At 50.0% G+C, this 22629-nt stretch overlaps 4 protein-coding genes across 6 annotated transcripts in view; 1 reads left to right on the forward strand and 3 right to left on the reverse strand.

The window, feature by feature from the left end:
• Positions 1 to 466: 466 nt before the first annotated feature.
• On the reverse strand, positions 467 to 3130 carry LRRC73 (leucine rich repeat containing 73). Its single transcript, XM_045843668.1, has 6 exons — positions 2847 to 3130; positions 2088 to 2248; positions 1620 to 1742; positions 1131 to 1231; positions 761 to 983; positions 467 to 610 (listed from the first exon to the last, which is right to left on the reverse strand). The coding sequence occupies exons 1-6, from the start codon at positions 3116 to 3118 to the stop codon at positions 540 to 542; spliced, it is 951 nt and encodes a 316-aa protein (XP_045699624.1). The 5' UTR covers positions 3119 to 3130; the 3' UTR covers positions 467 to 539.
• A 1971-nt stretch (positions 3131 to 5101) lies between these two features.
• YIPF3 (Yip1 domain family member 3) lies at positions 5102 to 9792 on the reverse strand. 2 transcript variants are annotated; one of them, XM_045844219.1, is made up of 9 exons: positions 9556 to 9791; positions 8739 to 8936; positions 8228 to 8334; positions 6839 to 6884; positions 6608 to 6700; positions 6320 to 6451; positions 6009 to 6122; positions 5667 to 5790; positions 5102 to 5574 (listed from the first exon to the last, which is right to left on the reverse strand). In XM_045844219.1, the coding sequence occupies exons 1-9, from the start codon at positions 9634 to 9636 to the stop codon at positions 5426 to 5428; spliced, it is 1044 nt and encodes a 347-aa protein (XP_045700175.1). In that variant the 5' UTR covers positions 9637 to 9791; the 3' UTR covers positions 5102 to 5425. The 2 variants fall into 2 exon arrangements, with proteins under 2 accessions (XP_045700175.1, XP_045700176.1); XM_045844220.1 differs by lacking the exon at positions 5667 to 5790 and having other exon boundaries at positions 9556 to 9792.
• Positions 9793 to 9917: 125 nt separating this feature from the next.
• POLR1C (RNA polymerase I and III subunit C) lies at positions 9918 to 14005 on the forward strand. Its single transcript, XM_045843191.1, has 9 exons — positions 9918 to 10000; positions 10124 to 10195; positions 11867 to 11974; positions 12223 to 12355; positions 12633 to 12749; positions 12834 to 12986; positions 13147 to 13296; positions 13404 to 13520; positions 13658 to 14005. Exons 1-9 carry the CDS (start codon positions 9932 to 9934, stop codon positions 13774 to 13776), a joined length of 1038 nt encoding a protein of 345 aa, XP_045699147.1. The 5' UTR covers positions 9918 to 9931; the 3' UTR covers positions 13777 to 14005.
• Positions 14006 to 14518: 513 nt separating this feature from the next.
• Positions 14519 to 22629, reverse strand: part of XPO5 (exportin 5) — a 58988-nt gene continuing 50877 nt past the window's right edge. For both annotated transcript variants that reach the window (XM_045843190.1, XM_045843188.1), the window contains 11 exons: positions 21917 to 22013; positions 20968 to 21104; positions 20240 to 20337; positions 19636 to 19682; positions 19095 to 19192; positions 18395 to 18457; positions 17551 to 17633; positions 16972 to 17079; positions 16712 to 16849; positions 16364 to 16528; positions 14519 to 16193 (listed from right to left, as the gene is read on the reverse strand). In XM_045843190.1, the coding sequence (XP_045699146.1) occupies positions 16056 to 16193; positions 16364 to 16528; positions 16712 to 16849; positions 16972 to 17079; positions 17551 to 17633; positions 18395 to 18457; positions 19095 to 19192; positions 19636 to 19682; positions 20240 to 20337; positions 20968 to 21104; positions 21917 to 22013 (1172 nt within the window). In that variant the 3' untranslated portion in view covers positions 14519 to 16055. The remainder of the gene's footprint in view (positions 16194 to 16363; positions 16529 to 16711; positions 16850 to 16971; positions 17080 to 17550; positions 17634 to 18394; positions 18458 to 19094; positions 19193 to 19635; positions 19683 to 20239; positions 20338 to 20967; positions 21105 to 21916; positions 22014 to 22629) is intronic.

The raw sequence follows: 22629 nt of genomic DNA on the forward strand, positions 1-22629 counted from the left end.
TGGGCCCAGAGCTTCAGGCAGTTGGGAGGGGCTGCACCTTAAATAACCTTGACTGGACTTCGAGTCTCCCCTGAGGTAGGGTTCGGTCCAGCTGAGCCCTGGAGATAAGCTCTTTACCTTCATTATATCTTTATAGGGCTTGTGTAAGGTATCACCTCAGAACCCTAGGTTCTTAGAAGTCCCAGGCCTGCGCCAGACCATTCTGAGACCTTTGGGGGCTATCAGAGAACTCCCTGGCTGTGGGGTGGCACTGCCCCCTAGTGGTGTCTAATGGTAGTTCCAATTCCTCCCCTACCGCCAGCCCCCCAGTGACCACAGCCACACAGGTTGTAGAGTTGATAAAATCTCTTCCCAGCCAGCGGGCTGCAGCCAGAGCTGCCAACAAGTCCAGAACCATTGGGTTCAAGGCAATTCACAGCTTCCAGAGCCTCCCACCCCACTGCCATGAGCTGCCAGAGCCCCAGGCAACCCCTCCCTCCCAAGCCCCAGGGCCTGATCCTGGGGAAAATGTAATGATGTGCAGAAGCCCAAGTGGAGAGTCACATCTCAGTCTCAGCTAATAGGCTGTCCCCTAGTCCTGATGTCATTAGCACCATCTGAGAGCTGGGATCTGTGGAAGGATAGAGGGGTGTTTAGACTACCATTTGTTCCTCTGATGGGGACCATAAGTAGAAAAAAGGTGGCCTAGGTTTCCCACATCCATTCTCCCAGGTCCCGAGTCTCTTCAGATCTGGTTCCAATGAACCCTCAGGGCTCTTACCAGTAGGGCACATCCAGGAGCTGCTTCCCCTCTGGTGGGCAGCAGGCTCCCGCCCCCTCTCTTGTTTCTGGGTGTCACCAGGCCCTCCTGGCACCTCCTCCTCCTCCTCCCCCTCAGAAAGGAGGTCACAGATCTGTTGCTGCAGCTCTGGGCTAATGCTGTTCTCAGCCAACACCAAGCTCCGCAAGGCTGTGGGGTAATTTTCTACCATGTCCAGCAGGGTCTGGGGGTGAAGAGAGTACAGAAAAGGACAAACACAGTTAATGTGGCTTCCCCGACTCCAACCTGCCACCCCTTGGGCATGTCCATAGACACCCTGACTAACTTCCATCGCAACCCATGGCCTTCTCCAAACATGAAGAAGTCTCACCTGAGCTGACTGGTTGGTGAGCCCTGTGCTCTCCAAATCTAGAACCTCTAAGGTTCGACTGGAAGCCACAGCTACAGCCAACATCCCGGCCACGTGGTCACCTGGGGAGACAGCACGCACACACATACTCACCTGAGTTCATGCACGGGCCTGCTAATCTGTCTACCCGGACAGCCTCCCCATTGCCCTATCAACCTTAGATCCCACCCCCAGGCCAGGAAACGCTGACAACTGGTAGATGGCCAGGAGGGGAACATTGTGATTTGTGAGTGAATGCATACAGCAAGCCTGGCCCACAGGTGGTGATGGATTCTTCGACCTACCTGTTGGTCATCACCTGGTCATCTACACAGGAGGCTCCTCTATTACCTCCCAGACCTCCCTCTATCTTCCCTTCCTTAGTGTGGGGGTTACCGTGGCAGCTGATGGTCCCAGGTTCTTGAATGGGGATGGGGTAGTGAGAATCTAAGGGATTTTCTTGAGCCTCACCCAGGGGGTTGTAGTCCAAATTGAGGACGCGGACCTGTGAGCTGTGGGCCACAGCAATGGCCAGGCGACTCCAGCCCTTAGGGGTGATGCCAGGGTTGGCACTCAGCGTTAGCTCCTTCAAACCTGGGCAACATCGTAAGGAGAAGCCAGGATGGAGAAGGTCAGGCCCTCTTTAAACCCCTACCCTGCCCTGGGTCTCTGGGGTGTCCCTAGTGCCTGGGAGCACCCCACCCCCACCACAGACCTCCAGTACCCTCAGAGACCCTGCCTTCCCTGCCCACCAGACCTGGATTCCAGATTCTCCATCCTGCTCTGCCCCTAATCCTTCTCCTTCCTGAGGGGATTTAAAAACATTCTCACCCACACTGTCAGAGCCCTCAGCTATGGGCCACAGACCCTGCCTTCTCCATTTATTTAGCTTTTCATCAAGGCTATGCCAGCCCATGCCCTTAGGAGGGCCCTGCTCACCAGACTTGGCCCCATCTGGGGGGAGGAGGCCACAGATGAGGTTGATGGCTTCATCACCCAGCATGCAGTCCCCCAGGTCCAGAGCCACAAGGGCAGGGTGGAGGGCCAGGGCTGGGTTCAGCAAGGCCAGCCCAGCATCTGTCAGGGGGCTCCCATGCAGGCTGGTGGGTGAGACCAGAGAGCAGCGGTTACCACAGTCATCAGCCCTATCTGGAGGGGACAGGGGTGAGCCCTAGAGGTGGTGAGGGCACTCAGTCACAGCACTGAGGAAAGGCCTTGGAGAGAGAGAAAGAAAATTCTAGATTCTAAAAGAATACAGGTAGAAGGGGAATTCGCTTTCTTTTCTGGTGCAGGGACTGGAACCCAGGACAGAGCACAGAGAAGGAGTGGGGGTGTGGATTAGGATTCCTCAGTAGGCAGGACATAGGGACAGGGATCTAGTCCCCAGGGCAGTGTTCCTTCTTGTGAACTGAGTAGCCGCCCCCATAAGTCAATGCTGGTGATTAGGTGGGAGGTACACGTACCCCACCAGGAAGAGGTCAGTATCCCATCTTCTTTGGGGTGGGGCTGCATGTGCCAAGTCCGGAGAGAAGAGATATGTGGAGTCATGGGCAGAGGAAGGAGGGGTGTGTGTAAGGGTCGGGGGAGAGGGAGGCTGGTGGAAAGAGGTACAGGAAGGTGTGTGGAGGAAAAGGAGGCGGCAGGGAGTGCAAGAAGGGGTGCAGTGTCCGGGACCCCCTTACGAGGGAGTGCACTCACAAGAGGGACTGGATGGAGCGGTTGGTCCGCAGCGCCTCCGCCAGCTGCTTGATGCGACTGGGGCTGGACACGACGCCCAGGTTAAGGTTGAGCTGCGCCAGGGACGTGGCCCCGGCCAGGGCCCGGCAGATGCGGCCGAAGTCGCGGTCGCAGAGGCGGCAGCCGCGTAGGGAGAGTAGGCGCACAGCGTTGTCGCGCAGGCCGCGGCAGATGTCCCGCACCTCGGCACCTGACAGCGGCTCCCCTGAAATCTGGATGGAGCTGGGCAGCATCCTACCTACCGCTGGGCCCCCGGGGCCCGGGCCGCGGGCGAGGTTGGCAGGGTAGTGGGCGGGTTTGGGGCTCAGATCGGGCCTGGGCTGGGGTCGCGGCCGGAACGGGGGGCAAAGGCGGCGGCAGAGGCGCAGACAGCGTTAGAGGTGGCGGTGGCGGCCACGAAGAGCGCTGGGGCCCAGACGGAGCCGGCTGGGATGGGGCAGGCGCTGAGGTCGCCAGGGAAGTTGAGACCGCGCAGTGCTGGTGCTGGGGCAGACCGTGCCGTCTGCGTCTGGGCCGGCGGCCGGGACGAGGGATCCCTGATCGGCCGGGAGCTGCTCCGCGCTTGTACTCGTCCCTCGCGATTGCAGCAGCGGTAGCGGTGAAGGGGCCTTGGCTTAAGACGCGTGAGACTGGTCCCAGCTCGGAGGCCGCATCTGCTCCCTGCCTTCCTCTAGCCTGGCTTCTCCTACCTCGTCCGCAAGGAGAGCCCAAAGCAGGCAAGAGGGGCAGCCGGCAGGCGGGCAGCGGGCGACAGGCGGCCACTGGATCTTTGGTTCCTGAGCCGGAGCGGGCGGCAAGTTCCCATGGTAACGGCCGCGTCACCGGAGCTCGCTCCACCCCTTCCCTTGCCAAGCCGAAAGAGTCCACCAAGCTTGTGCGCACTGGGTGGTTCAGGAGAGGTGAGGATGCCCTTTTCCCGAGTGTGAGGTACAGAACAGGCAGAAAGTAGGTATCAGGGTTGAGACCTGCGATCAGCAGGGGTGGGAAGGGAATGGAGGCTTGAGACATGGAGGTGTCTCAGGTGACCGGGTTCTCTTGCCCATTTTCTGGTTGTTCCCCATTCCTAACGACCAGACCCTCTTGCCTGCGCTTGGATCCTAGGCACGCCCTCCTGTGTTTAGAAGTACCTAGGGTCCTTTAATCCCGGCTTCGCCCCACCCGTGCGAGGGGAGTCACTGTGTGCGTGAGGTTCCAGCCCACAAGGACTTCTCGAGTGTCCCTTGCCAAGATGGCGGCCTCGCAGTGGTGGGCCCCGGCGTCCTGGCCGGGTAGAGATGGCCTCAGCTACTCAGCACAGGGGAACCACAAAAGCTTTCTGGAGCAGGTAGTTTCAAGTTGCTGGAACCGCCCCTTCCCCAGGTGCGTGAGGCTGTCAGTACCAGTGAGACTGGGGTAGCAAAAATAAGCAGCGTGCCAGGGCCAGTGACCTGGAGTAGTGGTGAGGCCATGGAGTGGGCTGGAGCTTTCCGGAAGGACACACTGTACGGTGTAGGTAGTAATGTTGGAGCTTTGTCCAAGGGTGATGGTGTAGGGGCCTCACAGAGCCCGCAAATGAAGGTCACATCATTCGTAGTCCCTTTAATAGGAAGGAAAGATGCTGACCTACATTTACTAGGGTAATTTTTCTTTTTAATGAGTAATGTGAGAGTAGTGAAGAGAGGTCAAAAATTCCATTCCCTGTGAACTAGCAGAGAGCAGATTAGATGGGTGGTGGCGGGTTTTTAAGGGTAACCGGCACTTTTCAAGAGGAAGGGCAGAACTGAAGAGAGCTTTGTTCCTCGGCCCCACTACAACCCCGGCAAAGCCAGGTCTGGCTCCCAGCGTGAGCTCCTGTGGGAAACTCACCCCTACACACGGGGCCAGGTCTGTAAGGGTCTTGGACAGACGTGGGGTAGAGTCTGGAAGTTTTTGTCCAATTGTCACTGCTTCACTGGTGTCCCAAGAGTGCAGCTGAGCCGACTCAAGCTGGGTACTCTGCTCCACCAAACTTATGGTCCCCTTGCTGCTCTGAGTCAGATGTCCCTTGCATTCAGGGACAAGTTCAATATTCAGTCACTGCCTTCAGTGTAGCCTGGGCTGTCCCAACTTTACCCTGCCTGTCCCATCTTGCACCCTGAGGGTATAAATAAGGGAAGGTATCACGCTAGGACCGCTGACAGAGGAACGGGAAGGTGTACAGGAAGTAGAATGGCAGGGAGGACCACTGGAAGGGCAGCTGCAGTTCCAGATGTCAATATTTTAATTACCAAGTCTATATTTAGCAAGACAATGTGGGAGAGATAAAGAGGAAGGAAGGGGTAGGTGGTAGGAGGGCCTCAGAGGCACTGACCCACTTTGTGCACTGGCTGCAGAGCCCTGCAGTCCTGGCCGGGGGCTGCCGGCCCTGTGCCCTTCAGAAGCCCCGACGGGTGTCAAAGGAGGTGCTTCAGTGGCTACAGTTCGGTGGCAGCTGCAGACCCCAACAAAGAGACATATGTCATCAGTTCTGTCCTTTAGTCTTCCTTCACTCTGCAGCTGGGTTAAAGGGGTTTTAGGTGGGGTCAGTGTGACTGCAGGGTGACCACGACAGCCCTGGCTGTGGCGTTGAGCAAGGTGGCTGGAAGCCTAGCAGCAGGGAGTGCAGCAGGGAGGTCTCTGGGGACCCTCTGCATGGGCGGGATGTTGGGGCCCTCCAGTGTGTCCAGGATCCCTGAAAGAAGGATGGAAGTGAGCATGAGCTGGCTGGCCCTTGCCCCAGCAGCTGTTCTCCCCGCTCCCCACACCAGGCCTCCTGTCACTTACCCTCCACCACCTTGTGGTAGGCAAAATGCAGATAGAGCAGGAAGAGCATGTGCAGGGTGGCTAGGGTGCCACAGAGGAGCAGCCGCTGTGTGGGGCCCACAGTCCGTGACACCAACACGGCCACCTAGGGCCACAGGAATACAGCTCCGAGGGCATGGCTCCAAAGTGAGCAGAGTGAAGATACTCCTCCCCAGAGCAGAACCATCTTCGGGCTCTTACCCCCCCATCACCCCATCACCCCATGCTTCCTCCGAGCCCTTTGTGAACTTCCGCCTGAGCTCTGGGCTGCTTTCCCCAGCTCCCCAGGAGGACAGCCAGCTCCTGGAAATCTGCCCAGCTTACCATGCGCAGGGTGGACAGTCCCCCCACCAGCAGCCAGAAGAGGTAGAAGAGGGCATGGAGGTGGATGTTGTAGGTGATGAACAGGACAATGCAGTGCCCAAAGAGGCCATAGCCCTAGGAAGGAGGAGGATGGTGACGAAAATTTCTCTCAGGTTGGGCTGGCCTTTAGACCCTCATGGGGACCCTGAGAAAAAAATGGTCCACTGGCCAGCTTACCCCATTCCAGGCCCTGGAGCCCCAGGACAGACGCAGACCAAGGCCTGGCTACTGCTGTAAGATCACCCTTCCCCACCACATGCCGGACTCCTTACCAGCAGTGCCAGCATCTGGAGCATGGTGATCTGGGCGTTGCACAGGTAGGCGAGGAAGTAAATGAAGGACGAGACTCCCAGCCAGTAGCCAAAGCAGGTGCCAATGGCTGTGCCCATCAGGGTGCCCTCCCGCTGTGGAGGGAAGGCTTTACTTAGTCCTGGGAGGCCTCTGACCCCAGCCTTGCCCAGGGCTGTCCTCTGGACTGCTTCTCACTCATTCCCCCAGCTCCTCCTCGGGCAGCTTTCTGCTCAGTTCAGCCACCCCCCAAAATCCTCTGTCTGGCTTACGATAATGGTGTCAGATGTCTTCATCCCGTGGAGGAGGATGGCAACCAACGTGAAGACCAGCATGAGAGGCCCATAGAGCTCACCTGCGATTTTCTGTCAAGACACCAAGTCATTCAGGCTGGAGGGGACAATGGCTCTTCCGTTTATTCCTTCCCAGGCTTTGCCTGATGACCCCACCCTCTTCCCTAGTGCTTTCCCCCTGCTCTTCCAGTCATGCTACCCTCCATTCACCTGGGGGAAGTTGACCATCTTGACAGGGATCATGGACTCCAGGAGCCTGAGAGAGGAGAGGAGAGATGAGAGCAGAGGCAGCACTTACGAGGTTCTGGAGGGCCTGAATCTTATTCATCTAACTCTAGAGAACATGCTAGATGGTAAAGGGAGAAGAAGATAGTAAAGACATACAAGGAAGGAGAAAATCACTTCCTTGCCCCTAAAAATATTTCCAGGAAGGAAAACCCTCTGTTGCTGTGCTGACTGATGCAGCCACAATATGGGAAACTCAGGGAGCCCAGGTGGGTCTTGGGAAAGGGCTTGACAATTTACCTACTTGACCTGCTCCCCTATAAAAGGCAAACCTCAGCAGAGAATGCCCAGAATGCTGAACTGTGATGGTGAAGTCCTGGGAAAAGGTTTCAAAGGAAAGGCGATACCTGAGGGAACCAGAGTGCCTCCTGCCTCTTCCTGCTTACCATTCCTCCAGGCACTGCTGAGGATTTTCTTGAAATATATTTGAAGTGGTATGAAAACTCCAGGGAGGAAAAATAAAAGTGCAAGTCCCCATTCTCTTCTTAAGTGGCCAGCTCCTAATAATACATCCTCAAATACCTTGGAATTTGGCTTGATTTTACCCTCTGGGAAACCCACCCTGTCCCACCCTCCAGCCTACTCTGGGTCAGGTGTCTGTCCCCCTCCCCCCCCCCACCCTGCCCCTGTCCCTTTATAGCAAATGAGTGCTGTACTGTAACTGCACTCAAGGGCAAGGCTCCCGTCTGTCTTCACCACTAACTCAGACACAACTAGTAGAGTGCCTAGTACAGAGCAAAAGCTTAATAATATTTGTGGAGTATGCTGGGTATTTGGTAAGCATTGGTTAAATTAAAGGATAAACAAAGAACCAAACCAAGATTAACTCCGGTTCTTGAAAACTCATTCAACAATTATGTACCAATATTCTGGTTCAGAGACGGTTCTGGTGCTGGGAATAAAAACATAAACAAATCACAGAGCCTACTTTTGAAGAGATCTCTAGGGAGACAGAATCAAGAAAAAGAGAGCACAGCATGGCTGAAGTGTTATCTGTTACAAGAGTTCTGTGGGAGCACCCAGAAAGGACAAACTGGGGATGGGGTTGAGGAATGGGGAACAAAGGAAATGACATCTGAGCTAGGTTTCGAGGAAAGATAAGTGGTTTACTAGATGGAAAAGAGGAAGGCGATGTGTTATCACTATGTCCTGCTCTCAGACTGGTAAGAGGAATGGTGCAGCTGGAGTACAGACACAATGATGAGGGCTGGCGATGTCAAGAAGAGGGGCGTCTAAAGGCTTGGCCTCTGGCTGCAGTTTGGATGAAGGACTAGGTGTGAGGAGAGCAGCTTCTGTCAGGAGAAGGGTCCTCACCTGCTTCGCACCTGGGCGGGCTCCACATCAAAGTAGGGTCTCAGGATGTCGATGTTGGCATACAAGCTGAAGGCCCTAGAAGCTTGTCTCTTCCCTGCCTGCCACATCTGAAATAAGGAAGACAAGGATGGGATGGTTAGGTATTGTGAAACTCCAATAGCTCCAAGATCTGTTGTTTACTTATTTTTCTAAGATTTTATTTCTAGAAAGAGGGGTAGGGAGGGAAAAAGAGAAACATCAATGTGTGGTCACTTCTCGCATGCCCTCCACTGAGGACCCAGCCTGCAACCCAGGCCTGTGCCCTGACTAGGAATTGAACTGGCAACCCTTTGGTTCGCAGGCTGGCGCTCAATCCACTAAGCCACACCAGCCAGGGCTGCTCTGTTGCTTATTTTCTGTTGGATTTCTACATGGTTCTAACTGGATAACCAAGGCTTCACCAACATCACCTCCAGAACCTGGGACCTCCCAGGTATACTTTTATACCTGCCAGGCATCCAGTTTTGCTTACCTGATCAGCCACCTGCCGGCTCAGCTGTCCCTTAAAGCCCTTCATGCCCAGGAATTCCCCATCCTCATCTTCAGCAGCAGCTGCATCAGCATCTACTTCTTCCTCACGCAGACGCTGATGCAGCTCACCCATATCCTCGAAGCTAGAGCCTGAAGTATCATCCATGTTCTCCATGTCAATCACAGCTGAGCCCCCACCCTGTGAAAACAGTAAGTTTTAGTGTCCAGGACCTTTCTGCTCCAGTCTGCAAGCCCTTCTCTGTTCATCCCCGAGCTTGGGGCTTTATTCTTTCACTGCTAGGGATATGGCTTTGGATCACCATAGATCATGCCACTCCTTCCCCTCATTCATTCTCAGAACCTTGGTTGGTTGTCTCTCTTTTCTAGCCTAGGAAACCTACTCCCTGTCTCCCACACATGTCTGTCTCCTACCTTCCCTCTCAAAACTCCAAAGGGCTATAAAATTGTCTATTTCCTTTGTTTTTCCAAACCCTCAAACGAGACTGTGCACACAGTGTGGTTTTAGTCAGTGCAAACACCCTCTCAGTCCCCGCCATGCCTAACGCCGACAGACATCCTAAACTGTCCCGCAAAAAGAGCTAGTGGGCCCACAGACCAGAGGCCTTCTGGCTCGAGTGCAAGTCTGGCCCTTTCAGGTCAACTCTGGTCCCACTGATTTTCGTGTACACGAAGAGCTAAAGCAGAGGTGAAGTGCTGCAAATGGAGCAGACTTCCAGGCCCCGGAGGAAAGTCCGCACGACGCCTCAGGGCGACTGCCAGCCCCATGGCTGGGGCTGCCGGAGCCTTGAGGCCATTACCTGGATGTTTTCTTCGAACCCTCCCCATTCCGGGCCAGCCCCGTTTCGAGAGCCGCCGGCCGGCGCGGCCGTAGATGCCATGTCCCTCGAGGGCTCCCGTCGCTGAAGGTCGCGCTACTCCCGCACGCGGAGGAGTGGGAAAGATGTGTGCCTTATAGAAGAGGGACAGGGGCGAAAGAGAGGTGGGATTAGCCGGAACGCCAAAAACAGAAACCCGGATGTTTGGAGAAAACTAACTTCCGGAAGCTGGGGACGTGGACGTAGATAGGGCAGAATCTCGCGATATTTAGCCTTTCAGGGTAACGCGTTGCCACGGAGACAAAAGAGGCAGAGCGCATGCGCCAGTTGCTACGTTAGTCACGTGGAAGGGTGGAAGATGGCGGCGACTCAGGCGGTGGAAGAAATGCGGAGCCGCGTGGTTCTAGGGGAGTTCGGGGTTCGCAATGTAAGCTTTGCGGCTTTGAGGTCGGGAGAAGTGATAGAGGGACAGGGATGAGTTAAGTTCGGGGTAGGGATGGGCTTGGCCTCGGCGACCCTTCGCAGACATCCTCGTTTCTCTTTGCTTTAGGTTCATACCACCGACTTTCCCGGTAACTATTCGGGCTATGATGATGCTTGGGACCAGGACCGCTTCGAGAAGGTGGGTGGAGCTGGAGGTGTCCGGAGAGGGTTACGAGGATCGGAACCCTCTGAAACACAGGCTTCAGAAGCTGTCTTCGGGGAGCGGTTTCCACCCTGTTCTGCGAACAGATGTTCAGTTTGGTTGGAAAAGAGCGCACGTAAACGAACGATTGTGGTATAATGTAAAGACAGTTGCTAGCAGTAAGGATGACGCGGGAGGGGCTGTGGTGGGAGTTATCCCATCTTGCAGAGGCACTTAATCTAGAATGGGAAGGAGGGCAAACGTATGGAAGAGTTTCTGAAAGAGAAAACATCCGAATTGAGCCTAGAACGATGAACAGAAGTTGAGAACAGCGAAGGGTGAGAAGGAACTAAGAGCAGAAGCCATATCACAAAGGCTTGTGCGATCTGTGCTGTGGAAATATTCAAACAGTTCGTTATTGCCAGAATATGAATGGTAGGCAGGACTGAAGTATATTTTAGGGACTGTAGGTGATAAAGCAAAAGGGGGATACAACGTAAGTTTGGTGATTGCTTTGATAGGGGTTGTGACTGGGTACTGTAAAACGACCTAGCTTGGGAACCAAGGCATAATGGCGTCATTTATTGAGAAATTGGTTTAGAAAATGGTGATACATTCAGTGTCCTGCATATGGAGAAGTCTGTCAGGCTAGTGGCATGTATGTTTGAATTGAGATCAGTAGATTTGGGGAGTTGTTGCAGACAGTTGCTAAAACCATTGAGTGTGATTGAGGTCACTCTGGAGGGAAAACTTGGGAAATAGTAATATTTGTGGAGTAGGTAGAAGATAGTGAGTTTAGAAAGACTCATCAGAGAAGGAAGAAAACCAAAAGATCGGTGCTCAGAAATCAAGGCACTGGAGTTTGAAAATGAGGGATCCTATCAACAATGCCAAATGTTCTACAGCAGAATAGTCTAGCAAGGTAAGGATTGAGTAGTGTTAGCTGGACTAAGCAATATGGAAATATGTTCTCTGGTGGAATAGCCTCTGGATAATCTGGCTGGAAGCCATAATGCAGAGAGACATGGAAACAACAATAGTGTCCTTTGCTAGGTGATTGAATAAAGTTGATGTGGTACATACACACAGTGGAATACTATGTAGCTATAAGAAAAGATGAAATACTGCTATCCATGACCATGTGGATTGATCTTGAGAATATCATGCTAAGCAAAATAAGTCAGAAAAAGTTAACCATATGATTTCATTCATGTGGGATAGAAAACTGAAAGCAACAGATGAACAAAAACTCAGACAATGGTATGGTGGTTACCAGAGGAAAGGGGGGTGAGGGGATGTGAAAGGGGATCAAATGGATGGTGATGGAAGACAATTTGACTTTGGGTGGTGGGCACACAATGCAATATACAGATCACATATAGAAAGTACACTTGAAATCTATATAATCTTATTAACCATTGTCACCCCAGTAAATTTAATTTAAAAATATGCAAGAAGTCCTCACCATTAAAAGAGATTTGACCAGATAAGGGGGGGGGGTGCAAAAAAAAAAAACAACCTAATAAAGGATTGGGGGAGAAATGAACATCTAAGCATAGGGAGATTTTTGGGTGAGAGAATATTAATATTTTAAGGGTAATACCCAGGGCGGGGGGTATTGACTATACAGAGAGGAAGCTTCATTTCATGTTTTTCTTGTCTTTTTAGAACTTCCGTGTGGATGTGATACACATGGATGAAAACACTTTAGAGTTTGACATGGTGGGAATCGATGCAGCCATTGCCAATGCTTTTCGACGTATCCTGTTAGCTGAGGTATGGGTGGGCGTGGTGGCAGGGGTGGAGTTGCATGGGGACACCTTGCCATTACCTCACTTGTAGAATTGTCTCGAAGTTTATTTTCCCTGAAATTTTGCTGAGCATTTCTCCTGCTCGCTTGTAAACGTTTAGTCAAACACAAACATTCTTCTAGGAAGCAGTCTCTCCCTATCTGTGTCAGCAGGTAGTGGGTAGATGGGAAATCTGTGGGGTCTCGGTAGGTGAGTGATTGTTTTGTTGGGCAGGTGCCCACCATGGCTGTGGAAAAGGTCCTGGTGTACAACAACACATCCATTGTCCAGGATGAGATCCTTGCTCATCGCTTGGGGCTCATTCCCATTCATGCTGATCCTCGTCTTTTTGAATACCGGATCCAAGGTGAGGGTTTGAGAAAGTGAAATTTTGGGAAAAGGAGAGCAGCTCTTTTCTGCAGTTGATTCTGGAATCAGACTGCCTATTTTCAAATCCTGGATTGACTTTACTGTATGACCTTGGCAAGTTACTCTTTTCATACATTAGTGTTTCTATCTGGGAGAATACTTGTTCTTGTCCTAATTCAATTTAAGAGGATTAAATCAGAAGTGTAATGCACTCAGTATAGTTGGTGCCTGGCATTCAGGTGTGCACTAGTCTAAGAGTTTCTGTCTTTGTGCAGGAGATGAAGGCACAGAAATCGATACTCTGCAGTTTCGGCTCCAAGTCAGGTGCACTCGAAACCCCCATGCTGCTAAAGATTCCTCTGACCCCAATGAACTCTATGTGAACCACAAAGGTAAGTATTGGTAGTGTAAGAGAGCCCACCTGTTGGTGGGTGTGTTTTAGGGACTGAGGTTTTCTGATGTGCTTTTCCCTCCAGTGTACACCAGACACATGACATGGGTCCCCCTGGGGAACCAAGCTGACCTCTTCCCAGAGGGCACCATTCGACCAGTGCACGATGACATCCTCATCGCTCAGCTGCGGCCTGGCCAGGAGATTGACTTACTCATGCACTGTGTCAAGGGCATTGGTGAGGATCCTGTGGGCTGCTGGGGGGAGTAAGGTAGTTTGAATACAGTTGGGTGAAGTATGACTAAGGAACCCACTAAAATGTCACTGACAGGCAGAAAGTCATTGGGCCTTTGCGAATGTCAAGAAGGGTTTCCTCACAGGCTTTGATTTCCCTCTAGGCAAAGATCATGCCAAGTTTTCACCTGTGGCAACAGCCAGTTACAGGCTCCTGCCAGACATCTCCTTGTTGGAGCCCGTTGAAGGGGAGGCAGCTGAGGAGCTGAGCCGGTGCTTTTCACCTGGTGTTATCGAGGTACATGAAGTCCAAGGTATGGTATTTGGGATGCTGTTCGGGTCAGGACCTAAAGTATGTATTTTTTGAAAGTGGCAGAGAGAAAGCTCAACTCATGTTTATAACGTAGTTTGTTTTCATTAGGTAAAAAGGTGGCCAGAGTTGCCAATCCCCGGCTAGATACCTTCAGCAGGGAAGTCTTCCGGAATGAGAAGCTGAAGAAGGTGGTACGGCTTGCTCGGGTTCGGGACCATTATATCTGTGAGTATGCAGTGTGCGGGGGTTAGTTCTTTGGTGCTATAGCTTTCTTGCAGAGTCCAGATGTGAAATCTAGCAATAACCTACACAGGAGCTTTTGTAAGCCCTGTATGGACTAAAAATGTCTATTTGCTTCACAGTCTCTGTTGAGTCAACGGGAGTACTGCCACCAGATGTACTGGTGAGCGAAGCCATCAAGGTACTGATGGGAAAGTGCCGGCGGTTCTTGGATGAACTAGATGCAGTTCAGATGGACTGAGGCTTGCACTAGACTTGATTGGCCTGGATGTTCCTGATGCAAGCTGAAGGTTCTGGGTTCTGACCTGTTGCCATTGGACTGCTACATCAAGCCCAGTATGACTAGGTATTCTGAATTTCTGGGACAATGGTAGCTTTATTTCAGTCGATACATTTTGTTAAATGTGCCACAAAATGTGACTATGCCTTTATAAGGCCTTCATGTAAATAAATTCACACTGAAACACAAATGGTTTTGTCTGAGACTACTTCAGTTTTGGTCCACAAATACTGGGCCTTATGTCAAAACAGGTTTGGCACTGACAGATAGGAACAATGGGCACAAATGTCATCGCAGGTCTGGGCCAAGTCCCTCTGAAGCTTTGTGCAAAATGCCAAAAGGTAGCCTCAGACAAACTACAAAAATACTGGGCACCAGTTAAGCTGTCTCTGGGATACTGGTGGAAGTTGCTGATAAAAAAAAAAGAGTGGTCCCTAGTAGTCAAGTTCCATTGTTATCAAGAACTTTATGAACAGCAATCCCTTTGGACTGTACCCAGGGTCAGATCCAGGGGTCACCAAAGACAACTCTGGAGCATGGTATAGGCTGCCTGGTCTGTGTTGAGAGCAGACATCTTTTTCCGGCTGGTGTACTGTTTCAGCGTGCTTGACAGAGCAGGTCCCTCAGTCAGTCCTTCCCATCCACTTGTGAGGAACAGTGACGCTGAAGTATGTCACTAGTTTGAAAAAGACAGATGGGGCTCTTTCTGTATGAAATTGAGATTTTTACTGACATGCAGATGTGCTTTAGAGTTATGTTTCTACAAAAAGGTTCTATAAACAATAGAAAACTTCTAGCATGAAGTCACAAGATGTTAAAAATAGTACAACACAATAAATACAACTATGCCCTCCACAGCCCCAACTACAGAGAGGAGTAGGCAGCTAACGTGTGGAGGGAACCATGCTTTGAGATGGCCTTCACAGTTGATAAGCCCAGAGCACCACTCAGGAAGAGGGTGTGGGACATCTGTGCCACAGAAACAGCTACACTGGACACAAAGTTCTATTTCCCCAGCTTCAGCCCTTCCTAAGCCTCCCTGCCTGGGGACCAACATGAGTTAAAAGCTGTAGCTTCTGTCTATGCTGCTCTACTCAGTCCTCACTGAAACCCTCCTCAGTGGGTTGGATCGACAGGCCTTTGTGCAGAACACATGGACACACGCACCATATGGTTTCTGTATGGATTAAGCTTGTGTATGGTGAGCAATGACCTCAAGGCTAGGGCCCTGCATCCATTCTCCTATGCTTATAGGACCATCCAGTGATCTCTAGAGTGGGCTGGAGACTCACAATAGGAAGGCATAATTTCTTTTGGAAATGGCCCATGGTAGAAATGACCAGGGACCTGAAAACCATGAGATTTTTGAAGGCACCTGGACTCAGCTAGTCCTTGGAGAGACCAGTGGCTTTGCTAGCTGCTTGTCACAGATGTAGCGTAGTTGGTCTGGATTATCCTTAGATGCCAGTGGCATCACTTGACACTAGGTAGGGTACTGTGGCTCTTGTGCCTGAGTGGACCCTGGGGCTGGGGAAACAACATTGAGAGGTCATCCGTGGAAGGGCACGTATGGGTTCTTAGGGGGATGTTAGCACTACAGATGCTGACTCAGCCCCAGTCCCTGAAGGTACTATACTTAATACTGTATCCAGAGCTTAGCAGAAGCCTGTACCATGGACCCCATCACCTGACCAGATTCTTGCTTAAAACAGAACTGGCCAAATTCAGTTCAGCACTCAACACCTGACGCAGACATACCCCTGGTGGATGGGAAAGGCTCCTTGTTAGCCCAGCAGCATGGGGACTCAGTGGGACTTGCAACAGTCCAAGAGAAACTTGGGCACAAGCACTTCAGGGCTGAGCCCTTGCCACAAGGCTGGCTAGTTGCAATGCTGGGTACAGCACCCCTAGTTACCACTCTGCACAGGTATATGGCTGCACGGGGGCAGCAGGGCTTTGGGAGAAGGGCTGCTCTGCTCTAGCTTGGAAAAGCCAAAGCTCCAAGTAGAATGGGAGAACCTGGGAGGTCTAGACAGCGTGGTGTAAGCCCTGACTCCCTTTCCTGATACTTCAGTATGATTACTTCTGGCCCTGCACAGGGGCCCACTCTCCAGCTCCAGACCTGGCTTTCTCCAGGCTGACAATGGTTGTGAGTGGGGTGGCAGTGAAGAGGGGCCTAGAGAGTAGCTACGAAGAAGAGATGACAATAAAGGCCAAGAAAGAATGCCCAAAAGCTTGATTCAGGGTTCAAAGATGGTGGCCAGGCCACCTTCCTCATTGTCCAGCACCTCCGTCTCCAATACTGGCTTTGATTTTTTGAAAAGTGAGGGAAGGTTCTTAATGTGAACTTCTTTTCGGAACTGCTCTCCCAAGGGTTTCTGTGGAAAACAAATGAGAAAGAACTAATGCTGGACCCTGAGTAGTGGGTTGTTTTGAAGATCATTTCACCATAATGGCCAATCACTACAGCTGGTCTCTGGTTTGCCTGAACCCATGGTCTGAGAAGACCACAAGGTGTCAGGAGCACAAAGGAAGGTGTATGACCTACCCCAATGCAACCAGCAATGAGGCGTTTGAATTGGTCCTTCCGGCGCTTATCAGCAACTTTTTGCAGAGAGGGGTTCAAAAGCTTGCAGTCAAACTGGTCCAGAGAGTCTTTCTGTATTTCAGGGATCTGCTCCATAACAGCTCTTATCTCCAGGTACCTGGGACGCTGAGAAGTGAGGACAAACCCACTCAATGGGGTAGGTTTGGGCCCTGCCACTTTCCCCATTCTGTGCCACACCCATTCCTCAGGCAGCACCGGCAACTTGGCAGCTGCCTACATTTAGGATAAGGCCTCACTGAGTGGGAGCAGCTGTGAGGGGTGAAGCCATGGCCGTCCTCCCCCACTCACCAGTGCCTCGTAGATCTGGAAAGCCAGGTGCACCAGGGAAGCCATGCAGCCGTCGTGCTGCCCGTGTGTCTGTAAGCCCTTCAGCACGCTGCTGAAAAGCCACGTCACAGCATCTGAGAGCAGTGTCCCTGACAACACCTGGGGAGACAGCTGTGTTCAGGGCCAAAGCGGACTCTGAAGACCCCAGTACCCCAATTCTTCCAAATGATTCAGCCAATCCTTATGACCCAAACTTTTCAAGAAGGGGCAAATAACCATACTTGTTTGAGGAGGGGCCAGCAGAGCTGTGTGGTCGTCCTCTGGCAGGACAAAGTATCCTTCCAGGCCAGGGAATTGAAGGCTGTAATTAATAGCGCCGTACAGACATCCTAACGGAAAAGGACCAAGGGTTACCATGGGAAAGTACGCCCAACTTTCTCTGAGTATATTTTTAGGCATCAGGAGCTGCAGTTTCAATACTAGGTAAGCAGGAAAATGAAAGAAAAGTGAGTTTATTTCCTCGCTATGAAATCAGGCAGTTAAAAGAAGAAAAAACCATCAATATAGAAGAGGAAACCTATGTGTAGCAAGGAGACAAAGCTCGGGCCTGGAAGAGGCTAAATATGAGAAAGTGGTACCAGTGTGCCACTGAGTTTTCTGAGAGCCTTTGCCCATATCAGCAGGGAGGACACCATGGCCTTGAGTTTACCCACTGCTTTCTGGGGCTTTAGAAATCAGGAACTTAACTCATGTAGAGTATTGCCCCCAAAACTTTTCTGAAGGCATCGCAGAGTGAGAATAGTGGAAGTTGGCTCCATAGCCGGGAAAGGAGAAAAACATCACCTATGTCCTCCACCCACCTCGTGCTTCATTAGGCATTTGCCCAGGTCTGTAAGCTCTGCCATGGCTGAGGGGGTTACCTCTGTGGCCATCATCTCTTCATCTGTAAGCAGAGAGCAGAACGTTAAACTCCATCGTCTTAGAACAGTGAAACATATCCTATCCTGAGAGAAGCCCAGAGTAAAGTTGAGCATGCTGGGCCGACTGCTGGTTGAGTGCGGAAAGGGTGTGGAAGCCAATGCCCATGGTAGATCTAGAGAGGTATGTAGCTGTACATTTGGGAACAGTGGGAAATGAGTTTTTCCGGACAGTTACTTAAAAAGCTGCAAATGGGATCTTTCGTTGTTGAACAAATATTTGAGGACTCACTGTAGTGGACACTAATTTAGTTATTGGGGTAGTTGACATTCCAGTAAGGGACACAAGTAATAAATGAATACATAAACTGTAACATCATAAAAAAGTCATTAAACAACAACGAAAATATAATGTCAGGTAGTGATAAATGCCCTGAAGAAAAATAGAGCAGAAGAGAATATAGAGGGGCTGGGTTTGCTATTTTTGCTAAGTTGTTCATTGAAGATCTATGGGCAGAGACCCAAATAAAGCAAGGGAACAGGCAATGCATATGGCTGAGAAGAAAAATCATTCTAGACAAAACAGCCAGTGCAAAGGCTCTGAGGTGGGAATATAATGAAGGAATAGAGCAAACGGACCGGCAGAGATGAAAGCTAAATGTACAAATCCCATCCATATCAGACTGCTAGGGAAACAGTTTCTATAGGAAGCGACCTAGCTACAGAAAGGACGATATTTAGGAGCCTAAGTAAGGGCAGACCTCCCAGAGTCACGCAACAGACTCACCATCTCCATCTGCAGGGGGAGCAGAATTATGATCAGCACCTTTCTTTGAAACACAGCACACCGCTAAAGCAAGAAAGCAGGGTTACTAGGTTTACTACCATCAGACAACAGCTGCCTCAGGCCAAGAGATCCCAAACTGTCCACGGGCAGGTGAGGAGGGAGGAAGATGGGGTATTGTCCAGGAACAACATCAGCTTCACCAATAAAAACGGAGGCATTTGACAAGACTGCATTTTGGTCCCTCCTCAAATTCAATTAACTGGAGGGAAATTACAGAATTCTCTGAGGCTAAGTGGCCAGGAGAGGATATCTGATAAATCTTTGGTCTACTTTGCATCTCAAACAAATGAAATGACCAAAAAATAAAAGAGAAAATTAACCACCTTCATGTCCAAGAATTAAATTTTTTGCCTGTTTTGACAAAACAAGGAAGTTATTTCTACCATTAATCCAAATTCCTTCGGCTATTTTAGACCATTTCCTTATATTTTAGCCTTAGTATGAACAAATGCAATTCAGTTTGCCATTTATAAAATGACCATAGGTTGATTTAAAGACCACCTAGTTTCTACCTGGTTAATTTTTCTTCATCAGTCTGTCAGCATTGCTGCAAACATGCCTTACTGGGGTTGGGTGGCTGACCAGTTCTTTCTCCAGAGAAGTTCTTCTCTACAAGCCCTGGTTCCCACATGTCACTTACTGATTAGGTCCATGACTTCTCGGGTTAACATCCTCACCAGCTGTTCCTCTAGCATCTCTTGAGACTCTGGGTTTTCATCTGCAGTCTCATCTTCTCCACTGTAGAACACGAGGGGGCCAAGTTCCACCGGAGTGAAAAAGGGGAAGGACAAAGAAAGCAGGGACCCTAACCAGACCTTGTGTGTCCAGTTCCTTCTCCTGGCTTCCTTCTGGTGTACATTCCACGCAAATGTTGGGAATGGGTAGCAAGGATCCACTGAGGGACACTATGACTTGTGACAATATCCAGTTGGCAAAGGGCACTGAGTCAAAAAATCCTAAGTGGGTAAGATGTCTCGGCATTCTCCTAAGGTAGCTGAAGGCACCCCCTGTGAAGTCTGAGTCTGATCTGAGTCTACCTAATGTTCATCTTAGGCTGAGAATGACTACAACCCACCACTGATCTAGCCCTGGGACAGCAGGAACACCCTCCCTGCTCCTGACGTTCTCCCACCCCAAACATGGCTCCAGCTCATCCACCAAGGAGAAGAGATGCTCCTTACCACAGCAGGCTCCTCTGGTTGATGACCTGCCATTTTTGGGAAAGCCTCTGGGGAAAACAAAAAGGAAGTAAGTGCTAGTACTGGGAAGAAGGATGGAACAGATAATATCTACTTCATGATTAGAAGTAGCCAAGGATGACTGTATCAATGACAGCCTTGGAAGGCCCACAAGGCTCAAAAACCAGGCAGTTTCTGTACCCTCCCTATACCCATAATGAGGACAGCAGGTCACTTATTTGCTTGGAAAGGATGAACAATTTTAGAATTCCTGGGTTACTCTGGACACATCTGTTCTCCACCCATCCTGTCACTCTGCTTAATTCCAGAGTCAGTAAAACAGAAGCAGGGGAAGCCCTACTTCTCACCTTTCCTCAGATAACAGGAGGTTAGGAGCAAAAGCTGATTCTGCAGGTGCTTCGTGGACAATTAAAGCAGTTTAATTCTTGAGGGACTCTCAACCCACTGCAGCAAAGATGGATGGCTACACAGCCATCCTGGAAGGGCTAGGAAGCAACACTTTCAGGAGCTCCTCACTTGCAAGACTCATGAGAGGCCAGGCATCCTAAAAGTCCACTTTGTTACCCATTCCTGACCAATCTCTTACCATGTGGAGGTAGGTGAAAAGAGGTCCGAGGATGGGAGACACAAGGGCTTCATAGTGCTCTGGGGGACAGAAGAGCACCAGAGGCTTCACAAAGACCCATGCCACAGCAGGTTAAGAAACTTTAGCGTGTGAGTGCACACACCCCTCTCATTCTAAAGCACACCTTATCTGTCAGGCAACAGGTTTGAGTCTTTGGACAGAGTCAACCTACAAAGGATTTGCAAGATGCCAAGAACATCCTGTGTTAATTTTCAAGTTCTTTTCTGAATATCCTAAGCTGCATGGATACTCATTTCCATATTTTTAGTTTCACTGTCCTTTCTACCAGGCTGCATGTTATGGGCAGTAGGTCGTCTGAAAGTAGGGAGGAAAATAGAAAGGACACCCTTATAACTCAAGAAAGAAAGATATATATTTTTTTAAAAGGATCCAAATGACAATGAAGTATGAGAGTACAATTTCAAGGGGGAAGCACCTGACAAAATACACAAGTGAGCTGAAACTGGGATGGTAAAGAGTTGCTCCTAAGAGCTTTCAAAGTCCCCTGAACTGCCTTCCTGTTTTTCCTGCTATTTACTTCAATCTTCTTGTCCTTTTAATGTGGTTATTATACACTTTAGATATATGATTCCGCCTCTTCCATGCAGCTCATCTCTGCCTCCTCTGGTGCCTATGAACTGTTCCTGTATTTGATCTTCTGGGTTATCCAGGGACTTTTGAAAGGATATGAAGCATGGGTCTGAGTCGATAGTCAGGAATATTGTTCAAATTGACAAAGGCTGAGCTGAGAAGCTGGGTAGCCAGGTGCTCCACGGTGTAAAAGTCCTGCTGCATGGAAGGGCCTGCCTTCCCCAGGATATGGAAACTGTAAGGGAAATCACGGGCAATGACAAATCCAACATCTATTACTGCCAGCTCTGACTGCCCCAGGAAATCTCTGTGCCATGGTGACACAGAGACTTCTAGTCTACAATAAATTAGAAAAGCAACTGTATTTACGTCTTAAGAGAACTTTAGCTAATCAGTATACTTCAAATATGTGGACTTAAATCTTTTATCAAAAGTGAAACACCCATTTGCTTCCCACTCTTAGGGAAGCTTCTTGATAGCAGATTCAGCATTGTTTGAAGGTCAGTTGTTGGTATATTTTGGTACCCAAGATCAGCAGCAGCCTTTATTACTTGGTAGACTTACAATGGAGAATCTCATTAGTTTGTCTGATCAGGCTCTGGGTTAGTGAGGCCAGTGGCCTGGGTGTGGCAGTGCACAGGAAGGCCTCTTACTGCCCCACCCCACAACCAGGACTTGAAGACAAAATCCGGCCAGCCACTTCCCACTGTCCCATAAAAAAAAGTAGGCTTTGACAGGTGAGGGGTATGGGAAAAATGCATCCCCACCACTATACCTTCTCCTTTGGCCTCATCATCTTATGCACGAGAACAGCCAGGCTGGGCATTAAATATCAAGTCATGGATAGGACTGAGGCACATATGACAATGATAAAAAAGCAAATATAAGAAAGCTTCATTTTTATACGGAGCTAGAATGATTAGTTCCCTGTCAAATTCTTGCCTCATCTTACCTACTATTTTTCTACACCAAAAGTCCAATCAATGGCCATTCCTATACAACACATGCCTAGGAAGAGAATGTGGAGAGGCTGCATTGGTTCATTACCAGTTTTCATAGAGGGTGGAGAAGAAACGCTGCATTCTTTCCAGGACTGTTTTGTAAACAGGAGAGTCATTCAGTTCCAGGAGAGGCTGAGGTAATCCTATAGAGAAAGAAACGTCAGGTACGTGCTGCTCTGCTTCTAAGAGTCTCAACATACCAACACCCTACTGCAGGCAGATGTGGTTTGGGGGTGGGGTATGAGGAGTGTTACAAATGCCAAGCAGCTGGCCAAGTCTTCCACGAGCTGGAGGTGCCAAGAGCTACACTGTCTTGGTAGGAAAAGGTAAAAGCTACTTAAGTACTCAGGACTTCAGATTAGACCTGGGTACTCCAACTTTTGCTTGGGTCTCTCCAGATGGGACTTGTACCAAAACACACAATGAGAACTCAAAATGATCTCTCCATAAAAAAAGTGGGGCCTCCCTTTTCAAGTTGTACAACCTCTTTTTCAAGCAATATTTTATGCAAAGCCCAAGATGTGTAACAGATCAAAGTGAAACTAACTTATCTCAGTATAATAATTGCCTTAAAAGATCTATACTTTTAATCACAGATAATTTTATATTCCAAGTCTTTTTCATGGTTGGGAGCTGCCAGAAGGCACTGTACTGTTTGTCCATCCTAGTACGTTTTGGCTGGCTGTATTATTTCTATAGCAAGAGTTCATGGTTTAATTTAAATGATAATTGAATGTGGGTTTGTGTGAAGCAACAGCT

The sequence above is a fragment of the Phyllostomus hastatus genome, unplaced genomic scaffold, assembly GCF_019186645.2.
Source record: "Phyllostomus hastatus isolate PE091 unplaced genomic scaffold, TTU_PhHast_1.1 phas_contig_40, whole genome shotgun sequence".
Taxonomy (NCBI): Eukaryota; Metazoa; Chordata; class Mammalia; order Chiroptera; family Phyllostomidae; genus Phyllostomus; species Phyllostomus hastatus.

Coding starts and splice junctions, on each gene's coding strand:
- POLR1C (XM_045843191.1), top strand. CDS start 9,932: ATGGCGGCGACTCAGGCGGTGGAAGAAATGCGGAGCCGCGTGGTTCTA. Junction 12,356..12,632: donor TTTTGAATACCGGATCCAAG/GTGAGGGTTTGA, acceptor GTCTTTGTGCAG/GAGATGAAGGCACAGAAATC. Junction 13,297..13,403: donor CGAGGTACATGAAGTCCAAG/GTATGGTATTTG, acceptor TGTTTTCATTAG/GTAAAAAGGTGGCCAGAGTT.
- LRRC73 (XM_045843668.1), bottom strand. CDS start 3,118: ATGCTGCCCAGCTCCATCCAGATTTCAGGGGAGCCGCTGTCAGGTGCC. Junction 2,249..2,846: donor CGCTCCATCCAGTCCCTCTT/GTGAGTGCACTC, acceptor CTCACCCACCAG/CCTGCATGGGAGCCCCCTGA. Junction 984..1,130: donor TCACCAACCAGTCAGCTCAG/GTGAGACTTCTT, acceptor CTTCACCCCCAG/ACCCTGCTGGACATGGTAGA.
- YIPF3 (XM_045844219.1), bottom strand. CDS start 9,636: ATGGCATCTACGGCCGCGCCGGCCGGCGGCTCTCGAAACGGGGCTGGC. Junction 6,885..8,227: donor CCCGCCCAGGTGCGAAGCAG/GTGAGGACCCTT, acceptor CTCCTCTCTCAG/GCTCCTGGAGTCCATGATCC. Junction 5,575..5,666: donor CTACCACAAGGTGGTGGAGG/GTAAGTGACAGG, acceptor TCCTTCTTTCAG/GGATCCTGGACACACTGGAG.